The sequence below is a fragment of the Augochlora pura genome, chromosome 11 (assembly GCF_028453695.1).
Source record: "Augochlora pura isolate Apur16 chromosome 11, APUR_v2.2.1, whole genome shotgun sequence".
NCBI classification, from domain to species: domain Eukaryota; kingdom Metazoa; phylum Arthropoda; class Insecta; order Hymenoptera; family Halictidae; genus Augochlora; species Augochlora pura.
In genome coordinates, this window is record NC_135782.1 from 13087814 (window position 1) to 13111466 (window position 23653).

A 23653-nucleotide genomic window follows, 5' to 3' on the forward strand; every position below is an offset into this window, starting at 1 on the left:
ATTAACGAAAAACACGCACCAATCACAGACGGAGTACGCCTGGCGCCTCGCGCCCGCGGACAATGGCGCGCAGCGCTAGCGGGCGCTCTGAAGTTCGTCCACTGGAACTCGCACTCTGATTGATCCTCATTTATAGCTAATCGTAACCGATAAACTCTTAAACGACGCTTTTTTTAAGATTTTCACAAAGGAAAATGTTATTGCAAATCGCCTCTGGATTCGAACTTTCCGCTCGAGAATTTTTCGCGCCATTAAATTAAATCTAAATTGTGATTTTGACAAAGAAAAATAGAGCTTAGTATAACATCCTGATCTAATCTATGAACCAATAAATGACATATATACTTTCTATGCGACTCGAATGTGAAACACACCTTCCCTGTTCGGAAAACAATGTTCGCTGCGCCGCATCGTGACAACAAACGTTTCATCTGACTCGTCGAGTCACGTTGTCGCGATGCTGGATAATTGCGAGATTTAATTCGTGATTTATTGTTGAATGCAATCACTAGCGACGGGAAGGAGGCATTCTTTGCGGCGATAAACATGTCGCAATGATTCGCCGTTAACGCGTAAAAAGTCCAGTTATAGCCAGGCGAATGATTCATCAAGGGACTGTTATATTCCGTTTGTGTTGGGCGCTCAGGATCGCGTGCTGTCCGGCCGCGGGCAGCTTCGAATCATTAGAGGACTATCCGCACGTGGAAAATTGAAGCGTGTCGCGCGGATCGACACGCCCCGGTTATGCCACCAGGTAATTTCTGATCTCGCTGCAAGGCTGTTGCGGATCAGTTCGCCTGTTACGTAACGTTCGAACACCTTGAAAAACGCGTACACGATTCACCGTCAATCCGTTATCTGCGCTATCTTGCACGCATTTTGCTTGGAAATGTATATTTTCCTGCTGTGCCGTTCTTCGGGCGAATATTATTTGAACATGTTCGAGCATCGTTTGTGATTTCTTTTTGAAACATTGCGACGGTGCATTCGAAACCGTGATTCGAAATTGCAAAATACTTTCGACGTCCTAAGTAATGAATTTTGTTCATGATTTTATGGCGAGGCCTTTTGTTAAAGAGGTATTAGGTGTACAGATGGGGCAAAATTGTAAGGTTCAATTTTTTGTTAAAAATTATAGTGATATGTTAAATGCTATTGCTAATTGGGAAATATTGTGAATGGAATGTGCAATGATTTCATGATTACCGAGATCGTTAAAGGAATGCTATATTTCTTGTCCAACAATTCTCTATCCAAATTCTATTTTAAGGTTATGTTATAATTCTTAAGATATAATTGTATATATAATTATAATAATATAATTGCTATATTTATATAATTAATTATTTTCTTATATAATTGCTACATTATATTATGCATAATTATATAATTGCTACATTATATTATGCATAATTATATAATTGCTACATTATATTATGCATAATTATATAATTGCTATATTATATTATGCATAATTATATAATTGCTATATTATATTATATATGTCAGGATTTATTGTGGAATACACGAATTTAATAAGCGCATAAAAGGAACAAGTGCCCAAATCAACGCGTTTACTTATTTACTATATATATATATATATATATATATATATATATATACATATACACAAAGGAAAGATTAATGTTACCGCGGGATCAAAAAGCACGTGTTGCGCGTACGACTGCTAGAATCGGGAAGAAGGAAAACCAGGGAGCGGAAGAACAAAAGCTAGCGGGACCTTATTAACGCACGCGCATATCGATTACACAGTGGCAAAGGCCAGTGCTGCCCAAGAACACTAGATCTAGCTGATTCCCTAGAAATAACCATATTTCCGACAGAAAGCATAAAAGTTAGTGAGACATTAACTCGGCGGCCGGCTGATATTAACCCGAGCGCAATGCCAAAAATAGCGTGTCGGGCCTCCGGCGGAGGAATTTAATCATTCTGTTAGCGTCCGCCGCGCTCCGCAATCTCGCTGGAATTTCAATGGGGCGGAAAGAGTAGCGTAAATGGCCCGGTATATGGGGACACCCGGCAACATGGAATCGTGGGCTCTTTCTTACAGGCGTCGTGGCTCCTCTCGGACAGGTGTGAATTACGTCCGCGGGATCACGCCGGTCGTGTACACCGTTCGACGAGTAATGATCCCTGTGATTCTGAACCCCGTGCTCCCCCCGGCTTTATCGTTTATTCCTGACGGCGGCGCTCGATTGCAGCTGGGACCGTCGTAAATGTAAATTGAATTCCGTTGCATACATTTCAAACGGCGACGTCGTGGTCAATAAATTCTCCGGGCACGATACGGTCACTAATATTCTGTAATATCGTCGCCGATCCGATTACGAAGTTCTTTCGCTGACGCGGATCGGTTTCGTCCCCGCGATATCCCCATTATGCCGCGCCATTGTTTTTTTCAACGAACCGCGCTTCTTTCGTTCCGGTAAACGATGACGATTTCAAGATCTCGGACGCGGTGATTGTGCCAATTAGGGCAACGCTGGTGTTCTGATAACGTAATAATAATAATAATAAACTTTATTTAATATACTTTACTTAATTTATTTTATATAATTCTACCGTTTACTCGAGTCTTTACCACTTTATACTGTTGCTAGTATTGTGTACACAGGGTGTCCAAAAAAATCTGAACAACAAATAAGGGTGGTAGATCCACATAAAAAAAATAACGTAGGAAAGGAACAATATTTTTTTCATTCAATAGTACTTTGAATTCGTATAAATTATTCGGAGGAATATTATTAGAATTATGCTAGTGAAACAGATTAATAACTAATTATATTATAACTGGCAATTATTTGCGGAAGACTTCTTCTTGGCTTTGATTCTAATGAAATTTTAATATCTTACGCCGCGTGACGTTTTGAACAACTTCTTCCTTTTGAGAAAATTTCTATCTGCATCGGCTTCAGAGATATTCGCGGAAAACTGTAGACCTAACGTAGACCTAACCAAGACCTAACGAAGATATAACTTAGACATAACCTGTACATATAATGTTAATGATATATATGCGAAATCTGTTTCTGTAAATTATAAAGCGGACATTATAGTACAGGTGGTTGATTAGAAAACGTTATAGATTATGTCTTCGCTATAGATTATGTCTTCGTTATAGTTTAAGCCTAGGTTAAGTCTATATTAAGTTCACACTTTCTCGCGAATATCTCGGAAAGTAAAGCAGATAGACATTTTCCGTAAAGGAAGAACTTGTTCGAAATATCAATCCCTATAACGTGGTTAAGTTTTATCAAAAATCTACAGAGCTAGCCTATACTCACAACATTAAACACCTAACGGCACATTTTCAAAGATCAAATTTCCAAAAGCTCCGCTTACATATTAGATTACAGTTTACTGAACGTCATAAATTACGTCCGCATTATACCTTACGATACTTTTAGGTTAGGTCTGGGTTAGGTCCGCAGTTTTCCGCAGATATCTCAGAAACCCAAACACTAAAACAATTCTCCTAAAGGAAAAAGTTGTTCGGAATAACAAATTCCACAACGTACATAAATTTCATCGCGATAAAAAACAAAAATTTTTCTATAAATAATAAGATAGAAAAAATAAATAACGTTCATCCCGCGGTAAGACGATTAAATCAGCAGCCGTGTTAACGCAGCAATTACGAAGCGGGGTACGCGTTCGAGGAACGCGAGATGATAAAGAAAATGGTGCGAACAGGAGGTCGCTCGGGACCGGTGCCGCGCCGGTAAGATCGCCGTTCAAGTTTCCCGATAATTCGCGTCACGGTACTGCGAACGAGGTCCGTGGAATAGCGTCGCTCTCGGGGACGTCGTAATAATTGATCAAGTTTGCCCTGAAGGGGCCAGGGATCCCGGTGGTCACAGCTTCTCTCGGGCAGCGGCGTGGTGGCGCTTGTTGAACTATGGAAACCGTTTCAGTCGGCTCGGCCTACTTCGGGCCACCTTGTTATTTTTAGCATTAGGGTCACACCGGCGTGCAACCGGCCACCGTACGCCATGCTTCCTTCCTTCCTTCCTTCCTTCCTTCCTTCCTTCCTTCCTTCCTTCCTTCCTTCCTTCCTTCCTTCCTTCCTTCCTTCCTTCCTTCCTTCCTTCCTTCCTTCCTTCCTCCCTTCGCTTTCCCGAACAGGAAGGTCGCTCGCATGTCGTTCAACCCCTCGCGGCGCTCGACGATGAAAGTTATTGGATAATTGAGATCCGAGCCAGTGGCCGTCCCTGACCCGTAAATTGCCCCCTTAACGGCTCCGCGTTTCGAATTCCTCCTGTCCGCCATCTTTCTCTGCGCGGAACGTCACCGTGCCGCCTCCTCTCCAGCCTCGGCCTCGTCTAGGTCGCACTTTTCTTACACTTTGGAATTCTTTCGGATGACCGGAGACCAGGTTCGCGGAGTCGCGACTACAATAACCGGCGACGGAATTTATCGGTTGCCGATGTATTTAGTACGCGGCTATACCCGCGTGTGGCGAACGTAAATTGAAACCTTGGCTCAGCCGCGACTATAGTTTGCTCGCGGTCCGAGACTTAGGTTTCCTTCCAATCGCTCTGACATCATGCCGCTCGGGAATAAATTCTTAAACCATGTTTGCCGAGCTGTCGTGGCTGCGGATTTTCTTATACGCAGGCGGATCGGTTTTGTGTTTCGTTGGGATTACGGGGACGGGTCGTTTGTGACCCAAATGCGACGTGGCTGGTGTCAGAATTTTTTTCTTAATGGAACACAATTTTTCGTCTTTGGAAATGATGTTTTTTTGAGGATGTTTTTGGGAATAATGTCTTTGAGCATGACCTATTTGAGGATAATGTCTTGGAGAAAGATATCTCTGGGAATGATGTCTTTGAAAATGACGATCTAGAGTAGGATGTCTTTGAAGACGAAATATTTGAGAATTAAGTCTCAGAGAAGCATATTTTTGAGAACAATGTCTTTGAGAATTATATGACTTGGAGAAAGACGTTTTTGGAAATGATGTCTTTAAGAATGATGTCTTTGAAAATAATCTTTATTAAATATGTTTTCTGGAGAATCACGTCGTTGAGAACAAGATATTTAAAAAACAATATTTTTGGGACCACGTCTCTAACGTCTGTTTTTCTTTTAAAACGATAATTTTTATAACATTCTCGAGAACAACATTCCTGAAAATATTTTTGATATTTAAAAAAGAAAACGATAATTATCAGTACGCGTTGAAAGCGTGGCAACGTTCTAACGGAAGACAAACCCATTCTTGTTACAGAGTTATCGGAAGATCGCCCGCCAAGTCAGCACACCAGACAGCGCACCTGCAGGCTTGGGCAGTCCACAGGCTGGTATAGGCGGTCTGCAGCAGCACCAACAACAACCACAACAACAAACTCAACAAACAATTCATCAACCGGATCCCATGCAGCAGTCCAAGGACAGCTTGAATCCCGCGGCGAACCAGCAAACCGGCGCCCTCAGGAACGGAAATCCGCCGCCGCCTGTCGTTTCTATGGTGAGTACACGTCTTTTCTTCCCGGACTAGTCCAGATTCGGTTATACCGCGATACCAGTACCGAAACTAGCTATAGTGTGACAGCCAATCGTCTTTAGATTATTTTCATACATCGCCTGCACATTTTCCAACAAAAAGTATTACATTCTGTTATTTAAATCCAATCAATTATTTATTTTTTACAATGCGAGACTTCTAAAAACATTCTGAAAACAGCAGGAATTATTTTAATCTTTTCGAAAATCAATATTCAATAATATTAATCATTTTGGGTATTACGAACGTGGAAAAACCAAACGGTGATTATTTATAGGAATATTTGTCGTTTATTAATTTTGGTCAAGGTTGAAGCTGCTTCTTGCAAATAGAGATAATAATTACATTAAATGTCCGGAAATATTTTGTTAAATAAATATATAAAGCAAGGAGGACTCGCGACAAGGTTGTGTCAGCCCTGAACTCAGCCCTAGACAGCCAATAGCTTCAGCCGCTGCCGCTGATTACGTGAACATCACGCGGACGTTCCGTCACGTCGTTGAACGCGCTATAAATAGGCTGCAAATTTTTACGGAAAATAAAAAAGTGACTGCACCGGTTGCAAGAAATGGGAAATAAGTAGAAAGTTGTTTCTGCATTTAGTTACTGTTTAACAAGTTGGCAATAATGCTGCCTCGCGGCGCACTAAAATTCTTCTGGTGTGTTATCTGCTTTAAATGTCATCTTAAATGTCAGCTGCACAATGCAGGGACTTTTTAAAAATATCGCATACAATGCGACGGTGCGCTGTTCAGAGTCTAAAAATATCTTCGTTTGCTTCGGTTCCGATTTATTTTCATACATTCCGTTCTAAGCCACTAGATTGTCTCACGTATCTATTATCGTTAGTTTTGCACCGTTAATTGAAATTAACCCTCCGCCGGAAGCAAAAGAATTCGACAAATTGTTCGACAAAGATCTGTTTTGTGAACGGTTGGATCAGTGTTGCCAACTGTCCGAGTTCCTGCTTGAGGTTAGGTTTTAATTTTTGAGGTTATTATTACGCGCCACAAAATGTACTTCGTACAGACGGACACGTTAAATGAAAATCAATTATAAGAGTATGTACTACGAGGTGTCTCGAAATTATTCGAAGAATAAATTTGCTCGTCGAACAATGGACACGTCAGAGAACAATGACGCTCCCTGTATCTCGTAGCTAGAAAAAAAACGTGACTTACGCCAGTATGATTCTGGTCGGCTCGAACGGTCCATGGCATCATGGGAGCACCGGTTGCCAGTCTGTGAATCGTCTGTTGCGTGTTCGGCAGAGTTTGCTCGGTTGGCACGAGCTCAACTCGGGCTGAAAATCCTTTATAGGATTACAAGCGTCTTGGTCCCTAAGGATCGCATCGATCCCGCCACCCCTGCACCCCTAATCTCTGCCTATATATCGGCATGTAACACGTAGCAGCACACTTCGGGGAATAAACAGCTCCCCATTGGCGCGACCCAGTCCTTCGTTTCGTGTACGGCGAACCCGGGCCAAGGACCTTGACCTAGACCATTCCCGGTTCATTACTTCAATCTGTCTTCGCCCTACAAGGAAACACGCCCCCCTCGCCTGTGTCGGCGAGCCTCGAATGCCTGGCTGCCGCAGGATCGCAAACTTCCCGCCCGCCAATTTCTGTCGCTACGCCGATGTGTTTATTATCCATAAATTCTCTTCTCGTCCCTACCTGTCCCCGTGGAAACTCACCCGATCCCTAGCAAGCATGCTCGCGCGACGTTTATTTCAACTGGTTGTTGCCGTACCAAGGGTTCGTTGCACTTGTTCATCGACGCTCCCGCCATCAACGGGCCCGATGAGATCTTCTCTACTCGTAGCGGCATATTTGACACGCATTTAACGCGCTAGACATTTTAATTGGGGTACCACTCTTTGCTTCATTGGATTTTGTCGGTTTTAGTAATGTCTTTTTGGTAGCATAGATTCGTTTTGTCATTTAATATATTTAATAATATTATAAGGTAGTGATTTGGAAATACGGGTTTCAGAGGTTACGTCTGAGTTGAATTTAGCAAAGTTTGGTTTAGCGAATAGATTGTAAGGAAAGGTGGTGTTGAAGTTTGATTTATAGATCTTGGAAACCGCAATTATACGGGTCCGACTTTGTCAATATTTTCGCACGAAAGTTGGATCGAGGTTAGGTCTGAGTTTATAGCTTTTTGGAACTTGTCGGTGTTATTTCTTAATAGATGCGACACTCGAACTGATTTTCAAGTTCGATAAAAAGATTGTACGACTCTTAACTATATTTCTCTAACTTTGCCAACATCTTAGAAAAGGAATTTGTAAATTAGTTTTAGTTTATTGAAAGAATTGTGTGTTTATTGTCTAACTTTAACAATACCTTGAAAGAAAGTGTCTAGGCTAGGTATTTGTTTGGTCTACTTTAGGTGTAGATTACGTCTCTATTAGGCATAGTTTAGGTCAGGTTTAGGACTACTTCAGATCTGGTTTATATCCGCGTTAAGACATTTCATGCAATTCCAAGAAAATCATGTATTTATAAGTTACTATGTCAAGATTATGCCAATGCCTATTAGGTTCGGTTTAGACCTATTTTAAATCTAGTTTAGGTATGAATTACATCTCTATTAGGCCTTAGGTCTAGTTTCGGTCTTCTTTAGGTTCACATTACGTCCCCATTAGAACTGGTTTTAACCTAATTTCGGTTCAGTTTAGGCCTAGTTCAGATCTGATTTAAATCTGCGTTAGACGAGCACATTTCGCCCAATACCAACAAAACCAAACACTTGTAGGTTATGTTTTCTCCCGCTTTAAATCCTGTATCGCCCCCCAAAAAACTATATCCACAGTCTCCAACGAAGAACAGTTTTCGATATTTGACGAGACGATTGTCGAACTTGGTGCACATCTCCTCAAACATCGGGTGAAGGGGTTAAAAATAAAATTCCGAGCAGTTGAATGATCCGACTGATCCCCGTCGCCAGAGAGTTAGCAGCGGCGCGCTTGCATCACGAGGCTCTTATCCGGGCAAAAGAAAAAGCAGGGTTCTCCAGTGACCGTCCGCTTATCCCCCGAAGCTGCGGCTCGGATGGCCTTCTCGCTTTCATCCGGCTGCGTGGCCGGGAGAAAGAGCGAAACTCTCCCGCGGGAGAGGAGAGGTCGGGAGAGCCGACTCTCCTCCGATCCCCTGATGAAGGAGGAAGGAATGCGGTTTCACCGCGTTCGTTTTCGTCCGTGGCTTGTGTACCCCTCGAGGGAGAGAGAGCGAGAGAGAGAGAGAGAGAGAGATCCTGCGGCGCGAGGTTACTGGGCAAACCAGTCTGCTTGTTGTGCGACGCGTGTTTCCCGCGCGAACACGCGCGAGAGGATAATCCTCTCTGGGAGTGCCAGCGTTTGACGCCGCTCCCCTCCGGTCATCTGGTTACCGTCAAGGCCGTCGCACGACGGTCCCGAAGCCCGAAAATCTTAACAAAACCCCTGCAAACGACTTTTCTCGTTTCAACCGTCTTTAGGTTATGTCACTATAGGTTCGAGCATAGTCAAATATTCGTCAAAACAAAACATTAAAAATAGGTTATGTTATAATTTGAACTTACGCCTTGTTAAATGCGCGCGACGTCTTCGCTGCTCGATATTTCGCCGATCGATTCTCGTTATAAATAAACAAAATCCGCCGTCGAGTTGCGAACGAGACGTTGGAAAGCGTCTCGGAGAGAAAACGTTCGAGTTTCGATGGGCCACGTGAGACGAATAGGGGCTCGGGGCATTCACGGTCCGAGATTTTACGTCCGGATCCGTAATCAACGGCCGCGAGAGACCTCCGCTCGTAAATTTCCAATTAAATTGATCCGGCTCCATCTTTATGTTTCGGCCAGGTTTTCGGGAATCGTGACCGCGGCGCCGTGACACGGGATTCAATCTTGGAACGGGAACGCGTTCCCCGAACGGGCCGGGTCCGACTGAATTTACTGCCCCATTACCGGCGAACCTCGAACGATCATGCCAGACGCGGCTCGAACGGGACGTTTACTGGCGAGAGAGAGTCTGTTTTATGTCCTTGGTCCTTGCTCGCTTTCGGCTCGCCACCGATTTCACGGCGAGCCTGCGATCACATCGTCGCTGCGACGAAATCGACCTGCAGCGAACGGCTCCGCTTGCACTTTCCTCCGTTCTTAATTTCTTTCTCTTTTAAATTCTTAGGGTAAAAACGATCCCCGAGTAGCATAGTTTCAGAGAACAATGAACTACGTAGTATGAAACAGTGAGCCATCTATCAAACATAACCTATTGGACCCTGATCCGTTGCAATATCTTCACGAAATTAGTGTATAAATACTCGGTTATAAAATGTAGGAAACTAGAAAATTCATCAACGTAGTAAAACGAATCAGTGATAGGTGATGTTCAATAGATGGCGCTGTCATTGCATTTTTTGTCACTATAATAAATTCGTAAACCAAGCTAGTGTACCTAATGTCGAGGGCTAAGTTCGATCGACAAAAATGCAAGGAAAGTTTCTTTTCATATTTATTGCAATAAATGCCTCGCAACATCTATCCTACTTGGCGTTGCCAGTTCGGCTGCATCTAACCCAGGGAAGTATATTTTCTGAGCAGATTTTTCTCTCGGGCAAATTCAAGCCTGAAATTGATATACACAGTCGACGTATTAGCATTTATTATCCGGGACTCGATTTTTGCAACATTATTTGAACGTTGACGTTTCTCCCGATTCATCCATTAGTAATGAGACTGTAAACCTGTAGCCAACGAACGATCCTCTGTCTGTTTTATTGTCAGTTCTTCTCCTTTTACTTGTGCACTCTGTACACACGCATGCACGTTCATTCGAAGAGAATTATCATATAGATGGGCTTCAAACAGCTGACCAGGTTGAAATGTTGCTCCCGCTGAATGATGAAGAATTCTTCCGCCGCGGAGAGCCACCTAAATCCTCTTCTCATTTGTCCGACCGGCTGCTGATATTGAAACCTCGGGGGTTGCAGAACGTGTTTAGCAATAAACGTGACGGCGGATTCACGAGCCTCGCCGCTGCTTCGGGATTCTATTCGCGACGGAACTTACTTCCATTAGCAAACGGGGGACAAATAAGCAGTCACCGCCGCGGCGATCTTTCGAACACCATCGTGGTTCAAAGCTGCGACTGAAATTCATCAGCGATGGGGTTTAAAAGGGTTGAAAATCAGATGGAACTGAGAATTGGATAAAAATTGACTTTACTGCAGTGTTCAGTGTACCGTTCGGTGTAGCAATTATTATTTTGACATAGGGTTTGATTTTGCGTACATAACGTCTTCTAATAACCTATTCTAACTGAACATAACCTCTTCTAATTGAACATAACATCTGTTTAACTAGTTCCGGAGTCGCCGCTTTTCTTGACATCACTAGAACAAAATGTTTTTGTAATTATAGTTTATATTACGTACTAATGCAATATAAATTCCTCTTCAAATATAGTAGAAGTTAATATTTCTATAATTATTATTCTTGTAAGCCGCTCCGTAATTATTCAAATTAGAAGAATCTTTCCGTGAGAAATATTTGTATAAATGTACCTGCTTGCACGTACAATAATGAAATTTCTACTATGTTTGACTAAATGCAATCCTGACGTTACTATTATATATACTATTATATATAGCACAGTTTTATATAAATTATTATAAAGAGAAATATATTATAGAATAATTAGGGGCATCCTCGGGTAATTTCAAACAACTTTTTCCTCAGCGAAAATATTCGACTCGGCCTAGTTATCAAGTTGTCAGCACGAAGCGCGAACTAATTAAGCAGCGAGGGCGGAGCAAAGATGGACGGGGGCGTGGCGTTATACGTTTTTCGTTAATAACTCGTAAACAAAGCCGCGTATCGCATTTTCGCTAAGGAAAAAGTTGTTTCAAATTGCCTTAAGAACCTTTTAGTCGCATTTACTGTTATTGAATTTTCAATATTAACGTATTCAAGTATGTTTGCACACACATATGCTAACAGAACTCGTACTACATCTCCCCAAATGAATCATTATAAAACATGCTAATTAAGTACATGCTCGAGTTACATAATTCCAATCAACACGTTCGAGCGAACCGACCCGTTCAAGGTTATGTCTCCCGAAAAAATCGGACAGAGTCCGTCGTCGGTATCGACCATGAGCGAGCCTTACGGTTCCCGCGTCGCCGGATGGCAGCTCTCTTCATCCAGGTAACAGATTCCGTGGCCCCTCCTACCTTCCACTCGATCTCCGCGCGTTTCAGGTCGCGCTGTAAAAAAAAGAAAAGGGAGAACGAGGGGCAACAAAAAAAGATGGGGAGGAGGAAAAAGGTTCGCGGTGGGGGAAGGGAGAAAAAGGGAAAACAGAAAGTGGCGCGGCGCACCCGCAGAAGGAATCGCGCTGGAGAACGCGTAGCAGACAGGTATCGGCACTTACTCCGCGGCGTTCTCACCCCCGCGCTGGCGGGTGGTGCCACCCCCGGTGTTCCACCCCTCGGTATCCACCCCGGTTTCCACCCGGCCGTCATTCTCCGCCTCCTCCGGCGCCCACCCTCTCCTGCTCCTCTTGATACTGCTCGCTTTTCCTTCTCTCCCTTCTCCCTTTTCTCTCTCTCTCTCTCTCTCTCCCTCTCTCTCTCCCTCTCCCTCTTTCTCTCTCCCGGCCTCGCGCTCTCCGGACGCACCCTCTCCGTTTCTCTTGCCGGGCCGGTGGTTCCTGTTCCTGCGGGTATTGATTCGCGTTGGCGGGCGGTCACCGCCCCCATAGTCGCTGTCTGCCGCTAGTCTACCCTTGCCCCGACGTTATGCTGTTATTTCGGCGGCCGATCTCCTCGCAGCTCCCTTGTCACAAGGGAGAAAAACCCGCGAAAACCGACCACCGAGCCGAGGCCTGCCCGGATCGCCACAGGGTAAGGAACAACCCCCTCTCACTCTCGCTCGATCTGTTACTCCATTGGCCGAGCTTCCGTCTGTGTTCTTTCCATCCAGGGCTCTTCCGTCTCCATATTTTCTCGACACCCTTATCTGCATCCCTTAGCCACGTTACAAGCTCCATTCGGTTAGCGGTCTCGATTCTGGACTCTCCCCCCGTTGCACTCCATAAATCTTCGGGACCGTTTCACCTTCGAGTGTTAAGCCACTTCGAACTTGGCCCCTGGGTTCTCCTTCGCGTTATATTTTTGCTCGGGTTGGCAACCGTTTCCATGCCCTGCGAATAAACTGGGCCGAGTTCTTTTGCAACTTCGGGACAAGTAGATAATATCACTTTGAATTGCGTGTAATGTTGCATATAATATTGTATGCAATATTGTATATAGTGTTGGGTATAATATTGTGTACATTATAGCGTACGATAATGTACATAATATGGTATACGATATTGTATGTAATATTGTATACGATACTGTATATAATATTGAATAGCATATTGTATATAATATTGTATACGATATTGTACATAATATTACATATGATATTGTATATAGTATTGTGTACGATACTGTACATAACATTGAATAGAATATTCTATATGATATTGCATACAATATTGTACATAATATTGCACACGATATTGCATATCATATATCACATGATATTGCATATAATAATAATTGCATATTGCATATAATATAATTATAATTGCATATAATAATTGCATATTGTATTGCGTATAATATTAGATACAATATTGTATATAATATTGCATACTACATAATATACAATATTGCAAACAATATTTGATATAATATTGCATGTAATAGTGCATACAGTGTATATACAATATTGGGTACTGTAGTGCATACAGTTTATGTGATATTGCATACAATATTGTATATCATATTGTATACGATACTGAATATAATATTGCATATCATATAGCATACAATATTTCATATAATATTGTATATCATATAGCATACAAAACTACATATCATATAGCATGTAATATTACATATAATATTGCATCTAATATTGCATATTACATATAAAAATGCATGTAATACTCCATACAATATTTCGCAGGGTTTTATAGCCTGAACTCACCCTTAACCTATAAAATAGTAAAACATGAAACTGCCCCATAAACCATGGTAATTTAACCGTGATAATTCATACTTTTTCATGCATTTGAAAAATTTGCACTTGCAACAAATACATAGGAAGACACTGATTAGAGTCTTGCAAAAACTATACCACGTTTCTGACTTATATTTCTCAGATAATGGGACAGTAAAATCGTTACAGTGCAGAATTTAATAATCACTGCTTGAGAAACATGTCTAGATAACAAAGAATTTGGTTATCAATTGTATAATTAACATCAACAGTTGCTTCCATGTATTCCAATACAGCTGATAGCATGATTTAGGGGAAGTAGGTTAGGTTCGGTCCAATGTACAATTATCAGTCATCCACTACGATTGACAACACTGTAAACAGTTCTCTTCCGGTTAATTCGCATTCGAAATATTTCGTAAAATACCTAGTAAATATTTCTGCACAATGAAATATATATTATATATTTTTTTTAAACTTTAAATGTTTCCTTACTTCTATTATTATACCATTTTCAATATAATTATTATCGCGCATAACAAATAGAGCTGAATACAATTACTGAAGTTAATATTTAATAAACTTGGCAAAGCAAAATATTTGGCAACAAAATTGCTAAACAAATACTAGGCTAATTAACGAAATTATGCTAAGCCCTCTAAATTATATACTGTCGCCTACTTCCGGAAGAGTCCAGAAATATGAAATTAGGTTATGCTTGAACCTAACAGCATGCAACATATAAAGTTGTAATTAAACAGTAGCAAAATGTAAATAGCCAGAGTAATAATTAGTCAACAAACTGATTAGCAAGATCGTAGGAATTCGAACGATGAAGGAGGAATCGAACATTGCCGTGTAAATGTTAATTATGCGCGTGCATTCGTGCTCGAAGCTGCGGTTATTGCCGGCTAGGAACGTTAGCGGACAATGGCGGCCTGTTCGCGGAATTTTTCTTCACCGGCCGACGGCTTTCTGAAGAATGCTTGTCTTGCCACACCGCCGGCAACGTTTCCCGCGACCCCCCCCCCCTCACCCCCCCGTCAGTGAGTAATGTCTTTCAATTATGTTCTCTATGGGGCCTCGTTAAACTTCTCGTCGTCGTAGCCTATAGTAAAAGAAGTAATATCGCGGGCGAACGACTCGGGACACGCGTGACTCGTCGTGTGCTTGTACCGAGAATTTTCCGATTTCGCATGCTTTCCGCATCGCGGTATTGCGCAACCAACAACACGACGGTACACAGCACTCTGCCCGAATCGCCTAACCCACTTTCTTCTGACATGGTGCTTACTTGAAACTCTGCGGCAAAACTCGGGACGCCTGACACGGTATATTCGCGCGAAGCAAAAAATAATATTTTAATTGCATATTATCGCAACGGTTGTATCAACCTTTTCCAATTATATTGTAAAAGAATAATATTAGAGATTGGAGTACATTTTGATGAATTATTCTTGTCTCCAAATTTTTCAGTGAGTCAAGACCTTAGGTGATTTAGAACAACTTTTTCCTTTACGAAAATGTTGGCAAACGTTTAATTAGCGAGTTATTAAGGAAGAACGCGGACCAATCATAAAGCGAGTACGGCCTGTGCCACGCCCACGCGGCCAGTGCTACCGACGCGTGACGGCTGACGCAGCGGCGAAGACGTGGCGCCAGCCGTACTCGATTGCGGATTCGTCTGGGTTTTTCGTGAATAACTCGTTAACGAAGCGGAGTAGAACAATTTCGCAAAGGAAAAAGTTGTTCGAAATCGATTAAGGAATCGCCTCGCCGTTCGATAGAATATCCGTCGCCAGAGCATCTCCATTTATTTCCAAAAAAAGTGAAACAAAAAGCCAAGGTCCGATTTGTCGCCGAAAGGATCGCTTAACAATTTCCCGGTAATTTCGAGCTCGAGTTACACGAAGACAGAGATGTTCAACGCTCGGAAAATTTGAGTGGATGGGTAATTAATTAATCAGTGAATAACGTGCAAAGCAGCTCTTCGGAATCGCATCAGCTGCTCGCACAGCGAGTTTACAAGCCCCATCAATTTACCGGGAGCGTGCTAAATAGCCGCGAGTGACTCGGTCGACACGCAACTAGGAACTGGCACCTTATAATCGGCAATTCAAAGGCGCGCCTCGCTCTCGAATTTCTGTCGAATTTCCGACCCATAGCCGGCGGCGCCGCGTGCATTACAACACGCACACACCGCTACGCTGCGCGTGCGACCGCAAGTTCCTTGTTCGCCATTATCGTCATCGGAGCGTGGTAGCGGCAAACCGGCCCGTCCCCGGCGTGTCACGGTCAACAGAGTAGCTAACGACTCGTCGAGAAACGCATTGCACGCCGCTGAAAAGAAAAAAAACAAACCGACACGCTTCGAGGAGGCTCCCCGCGCGCACACGAGATGCCCGCGTGCTCCGGGGCGAATGCTGTCAGCCAGGTGAAACTTAGGAACTTGCTACTTCCTAATTGTTCCGCTTGTTTTCTTGCGCTACCTGCTCAGCCGTCTAACTTGCTACCGTTCAACGCAGCCTCGATGATTACGTGAAGATATTCGAAAGAGAGAGTGTCCCGAACGTGTTAGCGATTCCGAAATACAGTGAACAGAAATTAAGAAGAGGCTTTAAAGAATTCAAATATTGGCGCCATTTTCTTTATGAAGGGGGTTGTAGGATTATGTAACAATTTTCAACGTTTTGTGCGCATAAAATGCGCTTTTTTTGGAGAATATTTAAATATCGTGAAGTCGCGTTCTTCCTTATCGATATTTGAGTTTAGGTTGAACTTTATTTTCAAATGGAAAAATCCTTCTCCCAGAAGCTGTTTTTATACAAAATGAGGTTACGTGCCAAGTTTCAGCTTGATAGAAGGATAAAAGTTTTCAAAAGCACCGTAGGTCGAATATTTTTTTTTAATTTCGGCCTTTAGCTGTCGAGTCGGCGAAAATCCTTCTCTCAGACGTTGTTTCAGCACAAAATGAAGCCGTCAGCCAAGTTTCAGTATAATCGGAGCACAAAAATTTTCAAGGTTACTAAAGGTCAGACGTATTTTTTTAAATTTATAGCTGTGCTCTTCGAGTCGGTGAATATCCTTCTCGTAGACGTTGTTTCTTTGCGCAACGAAGCTTTCTGTGCGATTTTAACGCGATCGAACTAATTTTCCAAAAAGTGTCTGCATAATTATACATTGTAGCAACCCGTGAGTATCGTTCCCCCAAAAGGCGGAAATATTTTTCCCGATTCCTAGCGCGGTAACAATTTTCCGTAACCGATTCTATCGTCTTTCCCTAGGCGGTCGTGTCTGTTTTATTCGCCTTCTCCATGAGGAGAGATGGAGGATTTATACGTACGCGTTCCGGAACGCTTAAATCGAGGGTACAGGGCACGACGGGGAGAGGGGGCGCGAGAGCAAGGGGGCGGAGCGCCGCAGAAAACGGGCGGCAGCTATCTACAATCTCGTCCGGAGCGGCGCGAAGCGGTTTTATTCACGGCTGCTCGCTTTCGGGTGAAAACAATGCGGCTCCGAGCCGATTCCGTTGAGAAAAAAAAAGGAAACCCTCTGCGAGAGGGAGAGGCGAGAAAAAGGAGCGAAAGGAAAATCGTGGAACAAAGCGTCGCGCGAAACAGCCCCCGCCTTTTTTTACCTCGCGTCGCCGCCGCGCCGCCATGGATTCGGATTAATGCCGGCTTTAAAAAAAAACAAAAGAATCGATTTATCGACGCTCGCGAAACTCGAATTTCCGAAATAACCGCTTATGGCAAAAGCGTTTCTGATTCCTGTATATCATATCGGTCATCGCTCACCGAGAAACGATGGGTTTCCTGAGAATCACACATTTTTGGTTAGGGTTACTTCAGTTTAATTTATTATATTTTATTCTGTTTTATTTTATTTTTATTTTCTTTATTTTATTTTTATTTTCTTCATTTTATTTTTATTTTCTATATTTTTTTTTATTTTCTCTATTTCATTTTTATTTTTATTTTCCCTATTTTATTTTAATTCCCTTTATTTCGTCACTATCCTATTTATTGATTCTGAAATCAATAAAGTTTATATAAATAGTTGTTCCTCTAGCGATAGTTGAGTATGGTTATTTCAAGGTCGCGATGCAGCTCGTAGAACATATTCCTCTGGAACATATTCTTCGTTGATTCATCGAACCGAACGACTTTGTCTATCGACAATTTTTACTCCGACGAGGATAACAAAAGTATCGAGAAGTCCATGTCAAACGGACCACCCGGTATACGTGCACTGTTATCGCGTTATAGGTGGACGAACAGCATAATCGCAATAAATATGCACATGAGCTGGTGGAAGAATAAAACGATGCTCCAAACTTGTCGCTGTAACGGTGGAAATTATTTTAGATTGTTAATAATAACGAAACATGAATTCATAATTATTTGGAACGCGGTTCCAAACGGGAATTTGTTACATCGATGCCCCTTGCTTAATTAACTATTTAATCTTAATTCGTGATAACTTATTAAACATTTTATCCGTCATCTTTCTATAAATTTCCAATATAATTACAATATAAATGCGAATCGTATAATCTGAATAATATACCGCCGAGTGTAAAACTAACATTTCACCAGCGTGAAAGCTAGAGATTATTTCTCCTACCGTCTCACTTGAGCGAACACCGAAAACGAATCGAACCTAACATTCGAGACGAACCTAACCTGCACAGTACGTGAAATCGAAGCCACTTCGAATAAGCCGGTACAGTAATTTCCCGAAAAATCGTGAAACATTTATTGCGGGCGTGGAATCGTTCGCGCGAGGATTTTCGAGCGGGCCCAGCGGCGGGGCAAGGGGGCCGCGGGTTGGCCTGGCGTTAATCACGCGTTCCGAGCGCGTTAAACGAGGCTATCTGCGCGCGTAAACGCGGTCAGCTCGACGATACGGTAATTGGCAATATCGCCGCCGATAAAGGAATCAACGTTACGGTGGTGCGAGAGCCGCTGGCTGGGGGAGCAGCGGGTTTCGCGGGGCACGGGACACCGAACGCCGCGCGCCATTATGCAGCAAACCGAAACCGCGAAACGCCGCGTGTGCCGGCCGCGCTCGTCCGCGAATTGCGTCCGACCGCGAAGCACGTGCGGTTTTCTCTCGTCGAGATCGCGTCGGACACGCGCGCCCAGCTGCCGACGCTATCTGCGGCTGTTTTACGAACGAGTTCCGAGACGGATCGAGGGCCACCGGACCCGTCGTCTCGGGAATATCAATTGCCTCCGTGACTCCCTCGCAGTCGCTCCCGGCCCGGCGGGTTACTCAGACTGCTCCCAGCGTGTTACTCCTCCGCTCCGGCGTGCTACTTCGACCGACTTACGTTTGCGGTTCGCTCGAGATGCTGTCGTCTGTCGCGCCGCGCGCCAGACCTCCGGGCGATTAATCCTGTGGATGACGGAACGATTTGCTTGCACTTTCTTTCATGCGGAAACTGTAGAGATTGGAGTAGGCTGAACATAACCTAGACACAACTACTAACCCAACTACCAATATAACTCCGAGTTAATGCAGAGAGAATGCTGATTTTTTGGGTAATTTATATACTGGACGGTGAAACGATTTGATTGTAATTTGTTTTGCATTGTCAGAATTATGGAAGTTGGTATAAGTTGAATTTAACCTAAACATGGATCTTTAGGCAATTAATACTCTGAATGATTTGCTTGCACCTATGCTACAAATCTGGAAATCGTCGTAAGTCAATTAGGTCTAACCCAGACCTAACTCTAACTGTCGGCAAAGTAGAGAGCGATGTTACAATAACAATATATGTGCCAGATTATTTTTGATCTTATTTTGCACACCCAATAATCCTCCTCGTAAATATCGTTTCTATGTAAAATTAAAGTATTCGCCGAATTTAAACGAGATTGAAGGACAAAAGTTTTGGACGATGAGGTATCTTTTATAAAAAGAAATAGATAACAGTATAAACAATTGAAAGACACTGGAAGAATGCTCGTAAATTCATAAAACTCATAGCATAAAATTCCGCTTCTTTACATCAAAACTACGAAGTCTAATGGCATATTTATTTTATTTTCACAATTCTAATTTTCTTACAATTTTCTAAACATTTATCACATGCCGCTATACCTAGAATTAAATATACCTATAGTTAGAATCAGCCACGAAATTTCCTAAATTGAATAATCCGCGTATCATTCGAAACCGATTGTCCCAAAAGCAAAGAGAGAGACTGAGACGAACATCTTCCGAGTCCCATCGACGCTCGACTAACGCGGCGACGAGGACGAATCCGGCGCGAAAAAAAATCGTCAGTGTCCCCACCCCGTGACCCCGTGGAGAGCACGATATCAAAAGCGACCGTAGCCATGGCCCGATGTATAAATAGCGCGATAAACGCTGTTTTACCGCGCGAACGATTCAGCTTTATCGGCGGACGCGCCGTGGAATCGCCCGTTCGAAAAGAATCGATCTCCGCGCTGTTAGGTGGTCTAGTTGGCCGGCTACCGAGCAGCACCGAGAGTGGGGGGTCGCTGGCCGCTGAGACGAGGGACGCGGACGTCGCATTGATAAATGAATCGACGGTGGACGGAGCGATCGCGCGCGCGCGTGTACGCACGCCTAACCAGCCGCGGTCTGCTCGGGCAGGCGCGATCGGCCGCGCGCACGTAACGCTTAATGAAATAAACGTATCGATGCGGGACTGATTGCTGTTGCTAATTCGTCGATAAATTTACAGCCGCCCTCCTATTCCTGGCCTGGCGGCGGACAGAGCTGCCGCGTCGCAGTGAAATTAATTTCTGGCTCGATTTTCAAAGCGACTCGACACACGCGCACGCATACCCAACAACAGGACACGCTTCCGGGAACGTTCGTTGATCATCGCGATCCTTTCCAGAGATTCGCTCCACCGTGTCTCGGCCATTATACTTTGTAATCGTTATCGGCTGTGTTATCAGCCTCTCATGAAATAGGAATTAGTCGTGGGAGGACGCTGGTCTGCGATAGAATTTCACGAGGATTTTTTGCCAGCGATGTTTTTTATAGATTTCCACAACCAAGAGTCAGGGTTATCGCTGTTTAATTGCAACGATAACTAACTGTACGCTTCTGAAATGTTATGGACTGTTGCATTGTTCGTGCAAGTCCGCTGAACTCATGGTTGCCGGAAGATTTGTGAATAGACGGGGTGGGTTACGTGACGCGTCCTGATCTGAATTTTGTAGAAGTATCAACGCTTCGAAAATTTCTCTGCAATTAGAGCGGTCAGTGCACAGTTTTTTCGGTTAATTCTCCATTACCATCAGCGATTCTCCTCAACATAGTCATTGCCATAGTCATAAATAACGTAACTCTTCCGTCCGAATATTTTCTGTCGATCAGCTGGGATAACGGAGATTTGACTACTGCAAACTTTCGTCCCAAGAGGTGTCAAATATTATCTCGTTGTAAAAAGGTCTTAAGAGACCTAATCTCTGCACCATCTTATCGTTAACAACGTCGTTCCCATCGATGTGTGCCTAAGTGCCAATTAGGTTCGCAGTCGAGAACCCGTCCCGTTAGAAATAAGTTAGAAGGAGGCCTGTTCACAATCTAATTCCTTAATCATGCAGCATCCACTGACAAGATGATGCGTGCCTAAGGACCTGCGGCGACCGCTTCCTTCGCGCGCCAGCAGATGGCTAATGACTCGACACCTTCTCGCTGTTACCTGAGCCGTCAGCGATCTGTACATGTACCATTCGGAAGCGTTCTTACGGCAGCCCGCGTCAAGAGTCTGCCAAATGGCGTCTCTGATGAGTCAATAAGTCATCGCAGTGGCTTTAGAGTCCCTAGTTACTTTCCTTCGCTGACCCATCATTTTCAAACTAAAAAATTTTCGCCTCAAAGAGTTTAATAGCAAAGTAGGAGGAGTTGTAATAGCGAAGACGAAGTCTTTAACGAGACCTGTTCCTCAGTCTGATCGTTTGACAGGTGTCGCTGCGATCATTGTCAAAAACCACGTGCCCTTAAATAACAATAGGTCTCTCTATTCGAAAACAATTGATCTCTTAGAAAGTAACCTCAAAGGGTCCTGTTCACAATGTAATACTCTTGATTACATCCACTTTCAGCCACAAGACGTGGCGTCTCCCAAGTATCAATTAAATACAATTAATTACATTTAAGGCTTCTTAGACTCGAAGATACTGGCGTTGATATATACGGTGTCCCAAAAATGTTTTGCAATCCGAAAATTGGTGATGTCATTTGAAGTAAGTTTTTCTTTAGTGATAATGTTTTACTCGGCCTAGTTACTGAGTTTGTAGCACAACGCGAGGACCAATTAAATATCGAGGGCGGGCCTCAGGAACCTATCACATCCCGATCGCGAGTGAAATAAAGTCTCATAGTTCTTTAGTCTTAAAAACAACTCTTTAACGCCCGCTACCATGACATCACCTGCTTTCGATCACTATTAGGAGCTACAATTCCTGATCCACGAAGATGCTAAGTCAGTCCCCAATGAAAATAGCACCTCCGTTGGTGTGTTTCCAGATTTGCCGTAGTGGCAACCCCGGAAACGCATTTCGCGGCGAAAAGAGTGGGTCGAGCGTGCCGGGCCGGTAGCTCGAAGAGGTGGTCGGGTCGAGAGACTCGGCGTGAACCCCCAAAGTGGCCGTGAATCGGTGTTTGTGGTCGAGGTTGATAGCATCGAAGAGAGAGAGAGAGAGGGGGGGGGGGGGCGGGGCGGGCGTCTCGCCAACCGAGTCAGCGATCCCTCAGAGGCGCAGAGACCGAGAGAGAACCGCTTCCCTCGGCTTCGGCATCGTGTTTTCCTCCTTTCCTCTTCTATCGTCTCCGCGCCGGTTCTCGTCATCTTCGTCCCTCGCCAGGGACTCTCAGGGGGGGAAATCCTTCCGTTCTCTTGACATCGTGACCTAGGGCAACGTGAACCCCAGGCGTGATAAAACGGGATATGCCGCGACAGCACCCAAACATAACCCTCGGTGCCTTCTACCTCTACCTATCTGGCATCTATCTCTCCCTCCCTCCGCCCCTCTCTCTCTCTCTCTCTCTATCTCTCACACTCTCCCACGTAATCCTACTCTCTCTTTTGCGCCGGTGTTCTGCCACCCCGTCGCCTCGAAGGAACTCGAGCCGTTCGTTGACCTCGACCCCTTCCGCTCCGGCTCCTTCTTCTTCTTCTTCTTCTCCCCTTCGCTTTTTCCACTTTGGCGACTGGTTCTTCCTGGGTACCGAGCGTTGATTCATCGACAACGCTACGCCGAAACTGCCGGACCGGGTGTGTATATACGGGGCAACGTCTCACCGCCGATTAGACCCACGGGGAAACAACAAACTCGGTCGGGTTGTCTAGGTGTGATGGACAAAGGGGGACGCCCTGCGGCGAGACCTCGGACCAGGGATCACTGGGTTACCGATTGGGGCCTCTCGCGGTTGTTTCAGACTTACCAGATACACGCGCGCTTCGTTTGTTGACACTTTGCCGTTTCGAGAGGTTATGTTGACATGTTTTCGATGCAGTGAAATGGGACACGCTTAGCTATCGTAAATACATCTTCTGATGGGATTTGATTGATGATCCTTCTGCTTCGTGGCGTTAATGTGAACTGTTGGATTTGTTTAATAATTTGAATTGTTTGAATTGTTTATTAATTTGAATTGTTGCACTCGCTTATTAATTTGAACTCTTGGCATTTACTATTCTTAGCTTTAGCTCATTCTTGACCACAACGTTGCAACAATATATTGTTCTGTTGTATGTTCTTCATGAAGATAGCGCAAGGCTGTCTTTAAAACGTCTTGAATGTCCTATGAAGGGCCTAGAAACGTCCTGTATTGAAAATGAAGATATCTTGAAGATGTTTGGTCAACGACATGTAGATCGTCTTTAAGACGTCTCGATGTTCTACGAACGGCTTAGACACGTCTCAAAAATGTCCTACATTACAAATCAAGTCGTCTTGAATGCTCTACGAACGGCCTCGAAACGTCCTGTGTTACATAAATCAAAATATTTTAATGATGCTTGACGTACAATATTCAAAAGGTCTTTAACAGGTCCCTCATGTTCTACGAAAGGCCTAAGAACGT

General features: G+C 43.8%; 1 protein-coding gene across 2 annotated transcripts in view; it reads left to right on the forward strand.

Moving 5' to 3' along the window:
- Tet (tet methylcytosine dioxygenase-like) overlaps positions 1-23653 on the forward strand; it is a 220543-nt gene that overhangs the window by 174280 nt on the left and 22610 nt on the right. For both annotated transcript variants that reach the window (XM_078194910.1, XM_078194911.1), the window contains one exon: positions 5255-5494. In XM_078194910.1, coding sequence (XP_078051036.1) covers positions 5255-5494 — 240 coding nt within the window. The remainder of the gene's footprint in view (positions 1-5254; positions 5495-23653) is intronic.